Below are 13,438 nucleotides of genomic sequence, written 5' to 3'. Positions count from 1 at the left end.
AGCCGTAATGAGTCTGACTAAAACATTCTCTTAAATTTTTTAGACTCAGAACAACAATTCTTGAATTTGGATATATTTCGTCTGAAGCGTTAGATGACAAATCGAAACGTGAGGTCAACAGATTGTTATAAACCCTTGATAGTTCCATGATATTCTTCATCTCGATTCATCGTGTTTTTTACTGTCTAAAAACAATGGTCCCTGTAACTCTTTGCATTTATTGCACTTGTTTGCAAATTGATTATGACTTTCCATCCTGTCTTACTTGCTAAGCTTATACTGTGGATAGAATATGGTATGCACACAAAACAATAGAAGCATTTATCTGGACTTGTTTAAATTCATATTTTAATCTGATTCATAATGTTACATAAATTTATTTTCCTATTGCACCAAAGCGCCCTTGCCGCCGCCGACTCGAGTAGGCGGCGGCAGGTCTTCTCTTGAAAATAGGGCCTGGGATCCAGGTTGAGCTCTTTGCTTCTTCCATTGGGTCATTTTCCGCCTCAAAGTCATTTCTTTCAATTGCATCTGACTGCAATTCGTCTGAAGTGGCTGGTGAGATGAAGAACAAAAAGAGAACGCATAGGCTGATCATCATGAGTATCTTGTCCATCTTCAAGGGCTTATAGGTTCTGAAACTTAATAATTATATTGATAGTTTGTATAATATTCCTATGATATGTATGTTATTAATCGAGTGCACACAGTAAAATGAATCAAGCAAATGGACTGGTGTACATTAGAAGGGTTTTTTACGTTGCAGAGCGTGGGCGTGCGATAAGGTTTTTAGGACGGCGCACGCGCTGACGAATGGCTTTCAAAAAGACCGTCAAAAGAAATCGCGACGCCACATTCAGATTAAAACACATGACGTTTTGGAATTCGTACAATACCACTCCTTGATTTTACATCCAGGTTTAGCCTCATTTTAGCGTCAGAATATGTAATTACAAATACAAATGTAAAAGTAAGGAATGCACAACAACAATAACAACAACTTCCTCGTAACTTCACTTGAACACGTGAATATTCTAGGCAAAATCGAGACTAAGCAGCAAAAAGCACCAAATAACCCGAAACTTGAGTATTGATGACATCCTATACACCAAATACATCGAGATTATTGTTCAGCCAACGAAAGTGTTTCTTTTTTTACCCGTCTTAGACTGCCACTAGTACAGACAGCAGTGGGCGTTTTAGTTAATGTATAATTTTTAGACCAAAAAAATGATATTCAAACTATAAAATGACAAATTAAGCCAGCGTAAAAAGCGATGTAGTAACTAACACTTGCCCACGCCTAACTCTTCCTGCCTTTTCCACAGTACCTGGTCTACTTGGAATTAAGTGCAAATGCATCACACACGGTTTAAAAGACTCTTCAGACTGACGCTAACTGTAAACATCTAAAAGTTGTCATTAAAATTGGATAAAAAGAACCACACCGGAAACTCTGTTACCCTTTCTGAAGTTTCTTTTATCTTGAATTTCATTTTTTACCTAACTTTCAAGTATTTTTGTGAAAGTATAATTTTTCTAGCTCACTGGGTCTTTTCTCAACATTTAAATTAATTTCAAAAATCCGCGCGATGCGGGTTGTGTTGCTCTACATGTGTACAAGAGTTAAAATACGTATTATCATTTACAAATCACGTAAACTCGAAAAAGGTGGTTTCAAATGGGAAAAAATATTGTCCTATTTTTAGTTAAAATTATGTTTAATAGTTTTTTTAACCTTCAAAAGATATTTTTCATTATCATATCGTCCAATTTTTGTAGAAACAATTTTTGTCGATTTTGATAAATTGGATTGAATAAAAGAAAGGGAAAAGTCTAGTCAATATATTTTCAAATTTGTGCGCAAATATACTTGAAGCTATAATTTTTTTTGTCCATCTCTTAAAAGCGATTTTTTTTATTGTTGTTGCTTCAAAAAATAGGCCTACAGTCGCCACAGAAAAACTGTGCTTTAGATAAAAAGTAAAAAGACTAGTTATTTAGGAATAAAGTAAAATATGACGTACTCATTGTTCGTCTCGAAGTTGTGCGCAAATATCATTAAAGCTATACCTCAACTTTTGCTACCTTAGCTTTTGATACCTCAGCCGTAAAGTAATTTTTTTTATCGACAATTTTCCGTAAAATGGGGGAAATCTCGTTTGTACTATAAACCTATTTTTAGCTTAAAATTAAAAATCCAAATCCCAAGACTAGTTACTGTGGTGTTGTTAGTTTTCGCATACCTTGGAAAATATTTTTGGAAGACACAAATAACCTTGGTTAAAATTCCTTGGAACGAATAGACTGTTACACTTGGTTTTTATCTGCATCCAACTGAAGGGATTTTATAAGTTAAGCTGTTAAAAAGATAACGTGATACTTGTGCGTCACTGAATTAACAAGTCAGTAAACCTGGGGCTAATCTTTGCGTGTCTGGTGGATTATCTTTTGATGTGAAAGAAAGAATAGTAAGCATCAAGATTTGTTCAGTTTTAATATAGAATAAAGACATGCGATTTAAATGTTAATTGGGGAGATAATAAGTAGAGTGTTGCTGGGGGGCGTTAGCACGATAACAGATCAGTAAACACTTTGTGTACTTACACCCAAGATTTCCTCTATTTTCAGATAGATTTGGGCATATTTCTAAATGATTTAGGAGATTAAGAAAGTGTTTATATTGTTTTCTTTAGTGTGGTTATCATTACCGTGATTTCTATTTTTCGAGATTTTCGTTGATCATTTTCAAAGTTATTCTATTCGTGTTTTGACATTGTGTGAATTTCGGTAATAGAACTTGCTTTGTCTATAGCTTTCGTGTGTTTAAGTTTTGTTCAAGAAGGAAACAGTGAAGATGAACAGAAGCCAGGGAAAGCAAGAATAATAAAGCAAACTAATGAAAAAGAAAAGAAGGACGAAAGAACTTAGTATAAAACGAAGAGAAATTAAGAAATTGTTCATGAAAAGGGAAAATGTTTCCCTTCATAGTTAGAATTCCCGCTGTTTCTTATACTCCCCTTTCCGTCCCTAAGACAGTAAACAGAATGATAACAAGAAATAGCTTTTGTTCGTGTTTCTCACAAAATAGATTATCCAGCCACTCCCTGGCTGATATTTTGTTTCTTTGATTTAAATGCCTTCTCTAAACAAAGCTAAAACAAAGACTGGCGTTACATTTATATCAAAATCCTTTTCAAATGGAACTTATTTATAAGCAAAAACCTTATACAGCCAGATGACTAAAGATTCCCTGATGCTTGCCGCGTATGGTATCTCAAATAGGTTTTTACTATAAACAGGATGCATTTTGTCGTTGCTTCAGCACAAACAACACCGCCATATTGCTATTGGGAGCGTACGATGAACCACAGACCGCGGAGGGGGGAGGGGGAGGGAGGAACTGGGGGGCGGCATAGCCCTTCCCCCATTATTTGCTAATATCCGCTAAATATTCATGTTATAGGCCCTTAAATTTTTATTTTTTACGCCGAAGTTAGTCTACTATGATTTCAAGTCTAGGCTACTCACTTCCTCAATGATTGTCAAACTATTTGCTAATATTCATTAAAATCGTCGAGTCTTATATGCAGAAAGTGGTATTGGCCTAAATATGATTGCCCATCACGTATAGTAAACAACATCAAATATGAAGCATATGACAGACAAAAGAGTTATTACAAACTACCCAAACACCATCAAGGGGTTCAGTGACACTTTTAAAGTCTACGTATACGACATAGTGAATATCTTTCAGCATAAGATATTTCTTAATAATAATAATATATAAAAACTTGTAGAGCGCTTAACAAGTCTGTTCTAAGCGCTTTGAAAATAAATGATGATGAAAATGTTCACGATAAATTAAGGCAAGACTATAAAAGGGTAAAACAAAAATTATGATTTGAAAGCTAATTTGATCGCAAGGGTAAGGTTTCAAGTCAAATGGTATGTCTTAAGCTAAAATAATGCACACTGTTAGAAGGCCTTAAGCAGGAACTGAACACATTCCCTTTGTCCATATTTTTCGATCAATCTTAACTTTACGACTAGAACGTATAATTCTGTGGCGTGGAAAGGGCGTAAGGAGGTCCTCTTCCTAGTCGTGAAGCATATATTTATCTATGGATGCACTATTAATTTTTTTTTTAATATCTCATGTCCCAAGGCAATGTCAATAAAATAAAGTAAAATCAGGAAATTGTTTCGATAGCGAGAGGAGTGTGCTTCTAATTCTTCTTAAGGGGATAATCAAAAATGTTCTGATAACAGAATAATTACATACTAAACTTAAAACTATTGCCCCTAATGATTCTTAAGAGCATTCCATATGGTTACTTGTATCTTTTTATAAGAGGAAAAAATTAAAACTGTAATCAATTCGTATGATCGTTTTTACGTTATATTTTTGAGCTTCTTACAGTAAAAAGTGACTTTAAATGTACCTGAAAAACTCTCGTTTTTGGACATTATCTTTATGATTAATTATATAGCAAATGTTGCTTATTTAAACGGTATTACCCCGTTTTTACACCTAATTTTTATATGAGATCGCAGCAAATACAAACCAAAAAAAAAAAAAATTTTCATTAATAAAATTCATACAAAGTATGCATCTTTCCTCGCTCTGTTCCAAAGGGCTTTGAGGTGAACGGGCACTTCCTCTCTCGCGCTTGTGATCGATTCCGTCAATAATTTCTCTTCCAGCGTCATTACGAGAGAAGTTGCTTTACTTTTTTTCGTGATTTTAAAAACTAAATCAAATATTGCTTTTCAGGCAAAAGTGTATTAGTTTTTTAATGATTGTTTTTCTGAGTCTATATGGAATGTGTACACCTTTTTTCCCGTTTCATCGTTGCAGAAACACCTTTGGTTTCTGTCACAAGAAGACACTAAAATCAGAGTTGTTAGAAAGCTTAATTGATGTGAAGATATTAGTAGATTAAAAATTACCGAATCTGTCCTGTTTTTACAAATTCTCACGCAGTTTCAACAAGATTTCAAACTTTCATCATTTTCATGACTACTACATCTAGACAAGTGGTTTGTCAGCAAAAAGTGGCATTTTAGAGCTGAAAACACCAACTAAAAACGAATGCTTAATCTCGAGAAGACTATTAGATATGAATAGCTAGCAGAACACTTTAATATTGATATTGGCTTACTTTAGACGCATTTTCAATCTCGATCTTTTACACTATTTTCCCGATGACATCGGATGGAAAATCAACTGAAATCAACTGAATCATCTTCCATTATCTTTCTCTGTAGCAATGACTTCCTCTCCGTGGTATCTCATTACGCTATGTTTACGCAAGGATTTCTAGGAAAAAAGATCTATCACGATCTCTTAACAAATATTCTTTGCTTTGAAATTTGAAAACATACAGAAAAGGGGTTGCTCAAAAAATACGCCCGCGGGAGTCAATTCTTTAAAATGGTAGAAATCAGATCTAGAATTCGAAGTACAACAAAATTTAACATTAATCAATACTATTGTTCCGATTAAGGCGCCGGGAAAGCTTCCAAAATTTAGTGCAGCCTCTCGTAGATCGCAAAAATTCGCCGAATCTAAAAACAGTATAAGTCACTTTATCTTATAGTCCGCGCCTTTTTTTTCCCTTATAGCGCGCGCCTTTTTTTTTCCCCCGTTTACCCTTGACTTAGAGAGCTACACCGATATTTCTAGATGTTCATTATTTTTAACGCTTTTACCTCTAATTCCTCGTCGTCTTTAACTCGTTGTCGTATAGCAGGTCAACTTTTATTGAACGAGTTAATAAGCCCTGGCACTTAACACTTCATTCTCCGTTCATCGACTTCATTTTATGACTGATGACTTTTGACGTTCAAATGAATAGCAATCTTCTTAAAAGACTTTGATGAATTAGTGTATGAGTGTTAGACAGCTTTCACAGCTGGAACCAATTCACAATTTTTTCATTCAATGGAAAAAAATTGACTCCATCAAATAGGTGAACAGAGAGGTGACAAGACCAAAGACTGAACTCATTTTGGTCTTAATTTCGCATTTAAAAGTGATAGGACTATGAAAGCATTCGATAAAATATTATTATTAGAAGAAATGAAAGGCAGGATGATTTGAAAAGGGCCTAGTTGCCTTAAATTTGCCCTTCAGTGCATTATTATCGCCATTTAAATGACGCGTCGTCGGTATTTTCAAATATTTTCGACTTGAAAAATAAAAGACGTGAAAATCAACCCGGCAAATCAAAGGTTTCAAAAGTAATGAAACATTGCTTAATCACATACCGTCTAACTATTTTTGACATGAAAAATGGATAAATGGATATCAAGAAAAGCTATTGAATTACTTAGAGTTACATGCAAAGGGCCCGGGAAAAAGCATATATTATTTGGATTTTTAAGAATATATATTTTCGTGCACCTGTACTTTTCTTGCCATCTTTCCTCAAAACCTGCGCGCTGTTTCTACCATGTAAAATATTGTTTCTCTTGCCTTTCATATTTTCAGCTTTGGTCTTACCTTTTTCCGCCTAATTTGCTGTAACAGCACGTCAGTGCAGTGTTATAAATTTTTGAGTTCGAAAGAGACCCCGCCTTTTTTTCTTTTGTCGTAACAGCCCTTCGCTTTCCCGTTATCTCGGAGTTATGGGTTTAGTATCTCAAGGGACTTGGTACACTTTGACTCTTGTGTTGATGTTCATTCATCTAGATACACACCCATACACCGTGCTGACGAGTCCCAAATAGCGCTCAGAACAGCTATCCGCGGTTGCGGATTCTGCCTCTATCGAGCTGGCTTTGTGAAAAGCTTTTTAACTTCGACGTAGTAAGCCTGGCTATTCTTACTATATTTTTTTAACCAGCTGCTGATATAAAAAGTTCAGTATACGACCTCAGCCCTCCCCACTAAAGAAAGGAGGATAATTACGGGCAGTACCGAAGAGATTTTTCGTATCTTCTTTATTATTAGTGCACTGAGTTTTAAGTTTAAGATTAGTTGGAGGGTTCAAATATGGCAAAGGCATAGCTCGTTTTATTGGGGGCGATCCCATGATTAGTAGCGGAAAGACCTAGCTCATTAGCGACCTTTAGACACGACGACAAGTACGAGATCGAGTACAAGTATGAGATTTAAAATTGGTCCTGTGCTCGTGGTTAACACTGAATCGTAGTCGACTTCCGATTTTTTACAATCTAAATTTTCAAACTACGTACGCGATCACGACTACAAAAAGACCCTTGGAATTAAATTCGGAAGAATTAATTTCCGACCTCGCTGGGAATCGAACCCACGACCTTCGGAATTGTACTACCAAGCACTATAACTTATCGTCTATATTCCTGTATCTTCATGTATTTCATAAGTGCTACGCGGTCCACATATTCTCATATATTATTTTGTAAGTAATTTTATGTGTGTTAATAATAAAAATGTCTAATTTCTTAATTTCTTACAATGCACATTGCTCTTGAAATGCCTAATTGTTTAGAGCTTAGAACAAGCTAAGAGCTAAGAACTTAGAACATAAAAAACGTTCTCAAAGAAATATAATGTTGGAAGTTCGTAGTTATGGGCTACATGTGTGCTGTTTTAATGTATTTTTTAAAACTGTTTATGGGATCCCTGTGGTAAAACATGACATCATAGTCAACAATCGTTTCCATACCAACAAGACGGAACATTGAACCAGTCTTCCCTCGGACATTTAATTTTTCAATCAATTAATCGTCGATAAACATGAAGCGATTTTTAGAAAATTTATCATTGATTTTGCGACAGATGCTTTTAATTTATGAAAAATGTAACTAATACCAGCGAAAGGTAAGGATTATTTGCATCATCTGAGCGGTTAATTAAGAAATCTGTAAGATTTTTCACGAGAAATTTGTACTTCATTATCGTCGTCTGTGAAACTCAGTCTGTGTTGACTCGGGACGTGATGTTTTGTCTTAATCCTCCATCCTTCATCCTCGCTGAATAAGTGCTCTTTTTACTTCAGAATCATGGTCCGATTCTTACACGGAACAAACCAGACCGAAACATCGTCAAGGTCTAGTTCCAAAGCTGAGGTCGTACAAAGAGATCGCAAGAACGGTTGGTCTTGTCCTTGGCATCCTCTACAGCTGATTGCCTCGTTGTTTCTGTGTTTCTTCGCTGTAACTTACTTTGGAATTATTGTTTCTTATCTTCCTCGAGAATGGAGACCAGCTGCCTATATTGTATCCTTTCATTATGATTTTATTCAATTAATATTTTGTACTTTAACTTGGATTTTATTTTTTGAATTGCATAACAAGTTTTGTTCAAATCGAAAAATCCTCATCTGTCTTCACGTTCAACTCGAGCAGCATTCAACTCTTGTTTGTGTGCTTTAGTTTTATTTGATGCATTAAAAATCAAGTTAACTTGTTTCTTTCAACTTGTTTTCTTGTACACCGATAAAAACAATTTCGATTACGTATATGTCATTAACTGAAAAATGTTCAATATTTTCAATAAAAATACGAAATCCATTCACGTGAACGTGATAGAGTAAGCTCAAAACTGTCTAGACAGATAGATAGATATAATCGCTGAATGTTTTGATAATTTATCGTAGCAACCACAAAAATTCGATTTATTATCCAGAGATATATAAACGATTGTGTGAAAAAGTCAAAAGAACATTATATTATAATGCGCTTTTAGAATTGTTCAATATTTGTTGGTAACGAACGCATGATCTCTTATGTAAAAAATTAATACCAGCCATTAATCTCATATTTGATAATTGAATTTAAGGAGTATTTCAATTATTGACCAATATTTTCTTGAGACTTGGAAAGAAAATCAATTTAACTTTGGTCTATGTTTTAAAATTGGAAATATAGTGATAGAGATATTCAAGGTAATAACATTGGTAGATCTTGGCAGATTTTGTTATGACTGCACAGAATTGATGAATGTATAATTTTCCCCACAGATCAGAGGTCATTCCAATTGAGCATGACTATGATATTAAGATATGCTATATATAATATCCTCTCTCATATTTATAGCCATGTAAATTGATATTCTTATTTTTAAATCTCTTACTTGATTCTATGCATGATTTAGAAAATGTCCTCTCCATTCCAAAATGTTTCAGGTTTGTTATTTATAGTGGGTCCCCCTATAAACAGTCTTTGAACAAGTCTACTTGATTAAAATCTCTTTTAAAAAATAGGGTTTTCACAGGACATCACTGCAGCCTTTATATTGGTGTACCTTTGACAATATAGTTTTCTTTTGTGAGGTACACCAATATGGCTACCATCTCTATTGTCAGTCGACTGCTCTAGGGAATGTGTGAAAATACTCTATAGAACCATACAGTAGATATATCCTTAACTGATTGTCAAGATTCCTGGTGGCCTTTATTTCATTCATATAATAGTTCACCTCTTAGCTTTGTCCATTGACCCTGCAGATCCTCACATACGTGCTGGAAAAAGCAGGGATAAGAATGTTTTTGACCGCAATCTTCATGCTCATGTTATAGAAAATAATCATTGCCATATATGTGAAGCAGATGTGTAAGTATCTAAAAATCATTTGTTTACTTAATATTTGGCATGGTATTTGACATGGTATTTGACAAGGTAATCTATATTGATTTCATATTTTTATTGTATATTATGTTGTCAATGACAGGTTTCCTAAAAGTAAACACTGCTCTGCATGTAACAAGTGTGTATCAGACTTTGACCATCATTGTAAATGGTTAAACACATGTGTTGGAGGAAGAAACTATAAGTGAGTATAAAAAAAATTATTGGATGTAAGACAAGCTTCTAGGATTCCTATGGCCACATAGAGTTAGAAAAGGGGAGAATGGGTAGGAGGAACAATGCCTCTTTGTCCCCTAAATAAATGTGAAATTGATGCTCTTGGAAATGTGATTTCCAGTGTTTTTATCGCAACATATTTATTGTATTAAACTCATGCCAAGCATTAGGCAACTTATAATAGAAAATCAATTTTTGCCTCTGTGGTCCCTGGTAATTCGTTTGTTCACACCTTTTTTTTTGCTTCTCTTTTTTCCCAGACTCTTTGTTGGATGCCTTGCTACTGCATTTGTTGGTTCGCTATTGATGTTTTCTGTGACTCTCTATTTATTTATTACTTATTTTACTGACAAGAATGCATTGTTGTTAACTCAAACTGGTGAATATCAATTACTATTTAGTTTTGTAGTGTTTATTTTATTTTCATACTGGACTACTTTCTGCTATATGCACTGGTACACTGGCTTTATGCAGTTGTTTCTCTCTATACAATAAGTTTCTTTCATGCCTACTGGTTTCAAACCATACTGCTAAAGATATGTGACTCCAAGCTCTGGTTTTCCACTCTATCAACACATGGTTTTATTTTTGAATAAGCCACGCCCCATGTCCTTGAGACCAAAAACAAAATGTGCATTCACGCATTCCATTTTAATGGTGTAAAGTATTTCACATTTTTACCATTTGTACCCTTACTACAGAGTAAATTGTTGCCTACGAACCACTGGTGTTTGATCCAGTCTTTAATTAATCTACATCACAAGAAATCTTTTCCCCATATTTTCAAGACACAAACACATACATGCAAATTATTATAACATGCTTGTTTTCTTTTTGTAGGAGGCCAGTTTAAATTATTTGGACCAGTATCAGATACTGTATTTGTAGTATTTGTTGGGGCTGTTGAAGGCCTGCATATAACTGCTATTGGACTTTTAGGTCATCTATTAGGATTTCATATTTATCTAAGTAAGTCAGTAGCTCGCTCACTGTACAAATCAGTTGTAAAATCAGTTGTTTTATTTGAGTTGTATCCATATTCATGTGTCTTGTCATGTGCAATTGTTGAACAAAGAATCTTTAATTATTTCTATTGAAAGTTTTTGTGTGGGCATGACCCCAGGAATGCTCAACATTCTCAGGTACTCCCTAGCCCCATTTGTATTACTAACTTCTCTTCTATTTTCTTTTTCTCCAGTATACTTGAATATGAGCACCTATGAATTCATCGTTAATTCAAGAGAAAGAAAGCAACAAGTAAATGATCTTGAAGCTCAACGATCCTGTGAAGGAACACCAATCAGTCTTAAACGCTTTAGGGTTAGTATAACTCTTTATGTTTTGTATTGCTTGTTCAGCATGTTCTGTTAGGACATGCTTATTTTATCTAGTTTACAACTGCTTAAATAAATGTATATATCGTTTACAGTTCTACAGGACTTTGTTGCTGATAATGATTCCTAATGTTATGCCTAAGGATGAAAGCAAACACGCACAGTGCAACTGCTGGGCGCATAAAGTTGATCATTATAATATTGCACTGTACGTCCACCTCTGCAGCAGATGCATCTGACTACATGTAGTTTCATGTGTGAACACGTCCCGTAGCACTCTTGTCAGTGGGACATGAGGTTCTTTTTCAATGAAATTCAACTTTGTATACATCATTGGCGAGTTGCATCGTGCGTTCATGCTAGAAACGGCTGATAAGATCTACAGTAGATCAGAGAACTAGTTTTATTATGTAAAAACCAGGAAATTAATTTCATAAAAGATTTTGAGGCATCAATTACCTTCAATTGCAGTACGTAAGTGTAATGTTTTTGGCAAATGGATATCTCAATCGTTTGTCTTTTGTTTTTTCAAACAGAACAAAGTGAGGCCTACTCCAGAGGGAATCGAAAATGGTGAATTGAGGTGAGTTTATTATACTGTATATAATGAAAAAGTCGTCCAATGTTTCGTAGGAGTCAATACTAAGTGACTACCATTATCTTTTTGCGTGATTTATCTTACTATGCTTGGAGAGTTGTGTGCAACTGAACACGAAAAGAGGTGATGAAAAGACGCGAGGTGTAGCTCGGTAGAAATAGGGCTAATATAGAATTTTTTTATGTACTTGTTTAATTCTTGGTTGAGATCTCAAAATAATTTCTTAACTTGCTTATAATCTTTCTTTCACGCACTTTATAATATTTAGTGACACTTAGTCTTGTAAACTTCTTGCCTTCCTACCACCTAACAAATTTAAATTTATATATGGTCCTCTATGTAGTGTTGAGAGAGTACAACCAGAACATTCTTCTTCCTCTGAAGAACCTCCATGCGAGAACACAGTTAAAGTTATGAATGAAGTAAGCTCAAAGGTAGGACAAATTTTCCTTGTCTTAATATAAAAAATAATATTTATGGTAATGGCACTATTATAATAATGATAGTAGTGCTGCTGATGGTGATTGTGGTGCTTATGATGGGTGATAGTGGTGCTGGTGGTAGTGGTGGCCAGGTGATGGTGGTGGCCTGGTGATGATGGTGGCCTGGTGATGGTGGTGGCCAGGTGATGGTGGTAGCCTGGTGATAGTGGTGACGGTGATAGTGTATTCATGTATGATAACGGTAGGAGCATTAAATGTCCATGTGATTTATAAACTCATAAAATTGTCTGAGGTTTCAGAGAAGATACATAAAGAGCTATACTAATACATCAATAGGTTATAGGATTAAGACAAATTTATCCTTTCTTTTACAGGTTGCGAAACGTAATTCGTCTTTGGAATCACATCAAAATGACGTGGAAAGTACTGCAGTATTTGAAAATGCAGCGAAAGAACACAATGATACCATTCCCGAGTCTGCGTTGTCTTCATCTGCAGAATCTCTGCGTGAAATTAAAAATCCTGAACAGGTTCCTCAGATGAATATCCAAAAATCGTCGGACATCGCTCGACCTTCTACATCTGATCAAACACAGGATGTAAGGACCTCACCCAGAGGCAAATTTGATGACGCAGCAGGGTCAAATCCCAACCAATCACAAGCCGATGTGTCACAAACACATGCGGTATTCAACAAAGACACCGCTTCGAAACAATTCCCATTAGCAACGGGTATTATTCAATCAAGCATCGTTGTATCACCCAGTAACAAAAATAACAAAGAGGAGCTTTCAAGAAAGCAACTAAGTGATAGTGAAGGCGAGGAACTAATGCCCATCAATGTCACAGCTCCTTCACATGAATCAACGAAAGAAGAAATAAATAACATGGACGAAGAAAATGATACTTCAAAAACGGTTTCCAAAAAGGGAAAGAAAAAGGGTAAGAAGCTACGATCACCTAGTGTGCAACGAAAAGGAGTAATGGAAATGAACAGTGAAACGAGAACTAGAATATCAGAAGTGAATGAACTTCCTCCTTTGGTCCCGAAAGGACGTAGGCCATTGCCGTCTTTAGATTCATATAACAATGAAACTTCTCCTTGTTAAAACAGTTGTGTGGATATCTAATGCAAGTATCCTCCAACCTTAAATTGAAAAAAACAAGGAAATTGATGACACACAACGTTGGTGAAAGCTACGGGCATTCAATAATTAGGCCGGAGGTAACGAAGACTATTGCCGTCTTCAGTTTCATATGATAATGAA

The 13,438-nt window shown here is 35.2% G+C and overlaps 1 protein-coding gene across 1 annotated transcript; it reads left to right on the top strand.

Annotated features, from left to right (window-relative positions):
- The first annotated feature begins 7,992 nt into the window (after window positions 1–7,992).
- On the top strand, window positions 7,993–11,368 carry LOC148909560 (palmitoyltransferase ZDHHC1-like). Its single transcript, XM_089034180.1, has 7 exons — window positions 7,993–8,208; window positions 9,371–9,543; window positions 9,662–9,763; window positions 10,056–10,174; window positions 10,636–10,764; window positions 10,994–11,115; window positions 11,225–11,368. The coding sequence occupies exons 1-7, from the start codon at window positions 7,993–7,995 to the stop codon at window positions 11,366–11,368; spliced, it is 1,005 nt and encodes a 334-aa protein (XP_088890306.1).
- Window positions 11,369–13,438: the final 2,070 nt, after the last annotated feature.

The sequence above is a fragment of the Actinia tenebrosa genome, unplaced genomic scaffold (assembly GCF_029948245.1).
Source record: "Actinia tenebrosa isolate PJP-AT-01 unplaced genomic scaffold, QUT_ActTen_1.0 PGA_scaffold2__45_contigs__length_23673736, whole genome shotgun sequence".
Taxonomy (NCBI): domain Eukaryota; kingdom Metazoa; phylum Cnidaria; class Anthozoa; order Actiniaria; family Actiniidae; genus Actinia; species Actinia tenebrosa.
The sequence above is the reverse complement of the archived record's forward strand: the minus strand, read 5'-3'. Positions and strand labels throughout refer to the sequence as shown.

Coding starts and splice junctions, on each gene's coding strand:
- LOC148909560 (XM_089034180.1), top strand. CDS start 7,993: ATGGTCCGATTCTTACACGGAACAAACCAGACCGAAACATCGTCAAGG. Junction 9,544..9,661: donor CATATATGTGAAGCAGATGT/GTAAGTATCTAA, acceptor TGTCAATGACAG/GTTTCCTAAAAGTAAACACT. Junction 11,116..11,224: donor TCAGTCTTAAACGCTTTAGG/GTTAGTATAACT, acceptor TATCGTTTACAG/TTCTACAGGACTTTGTTGCT.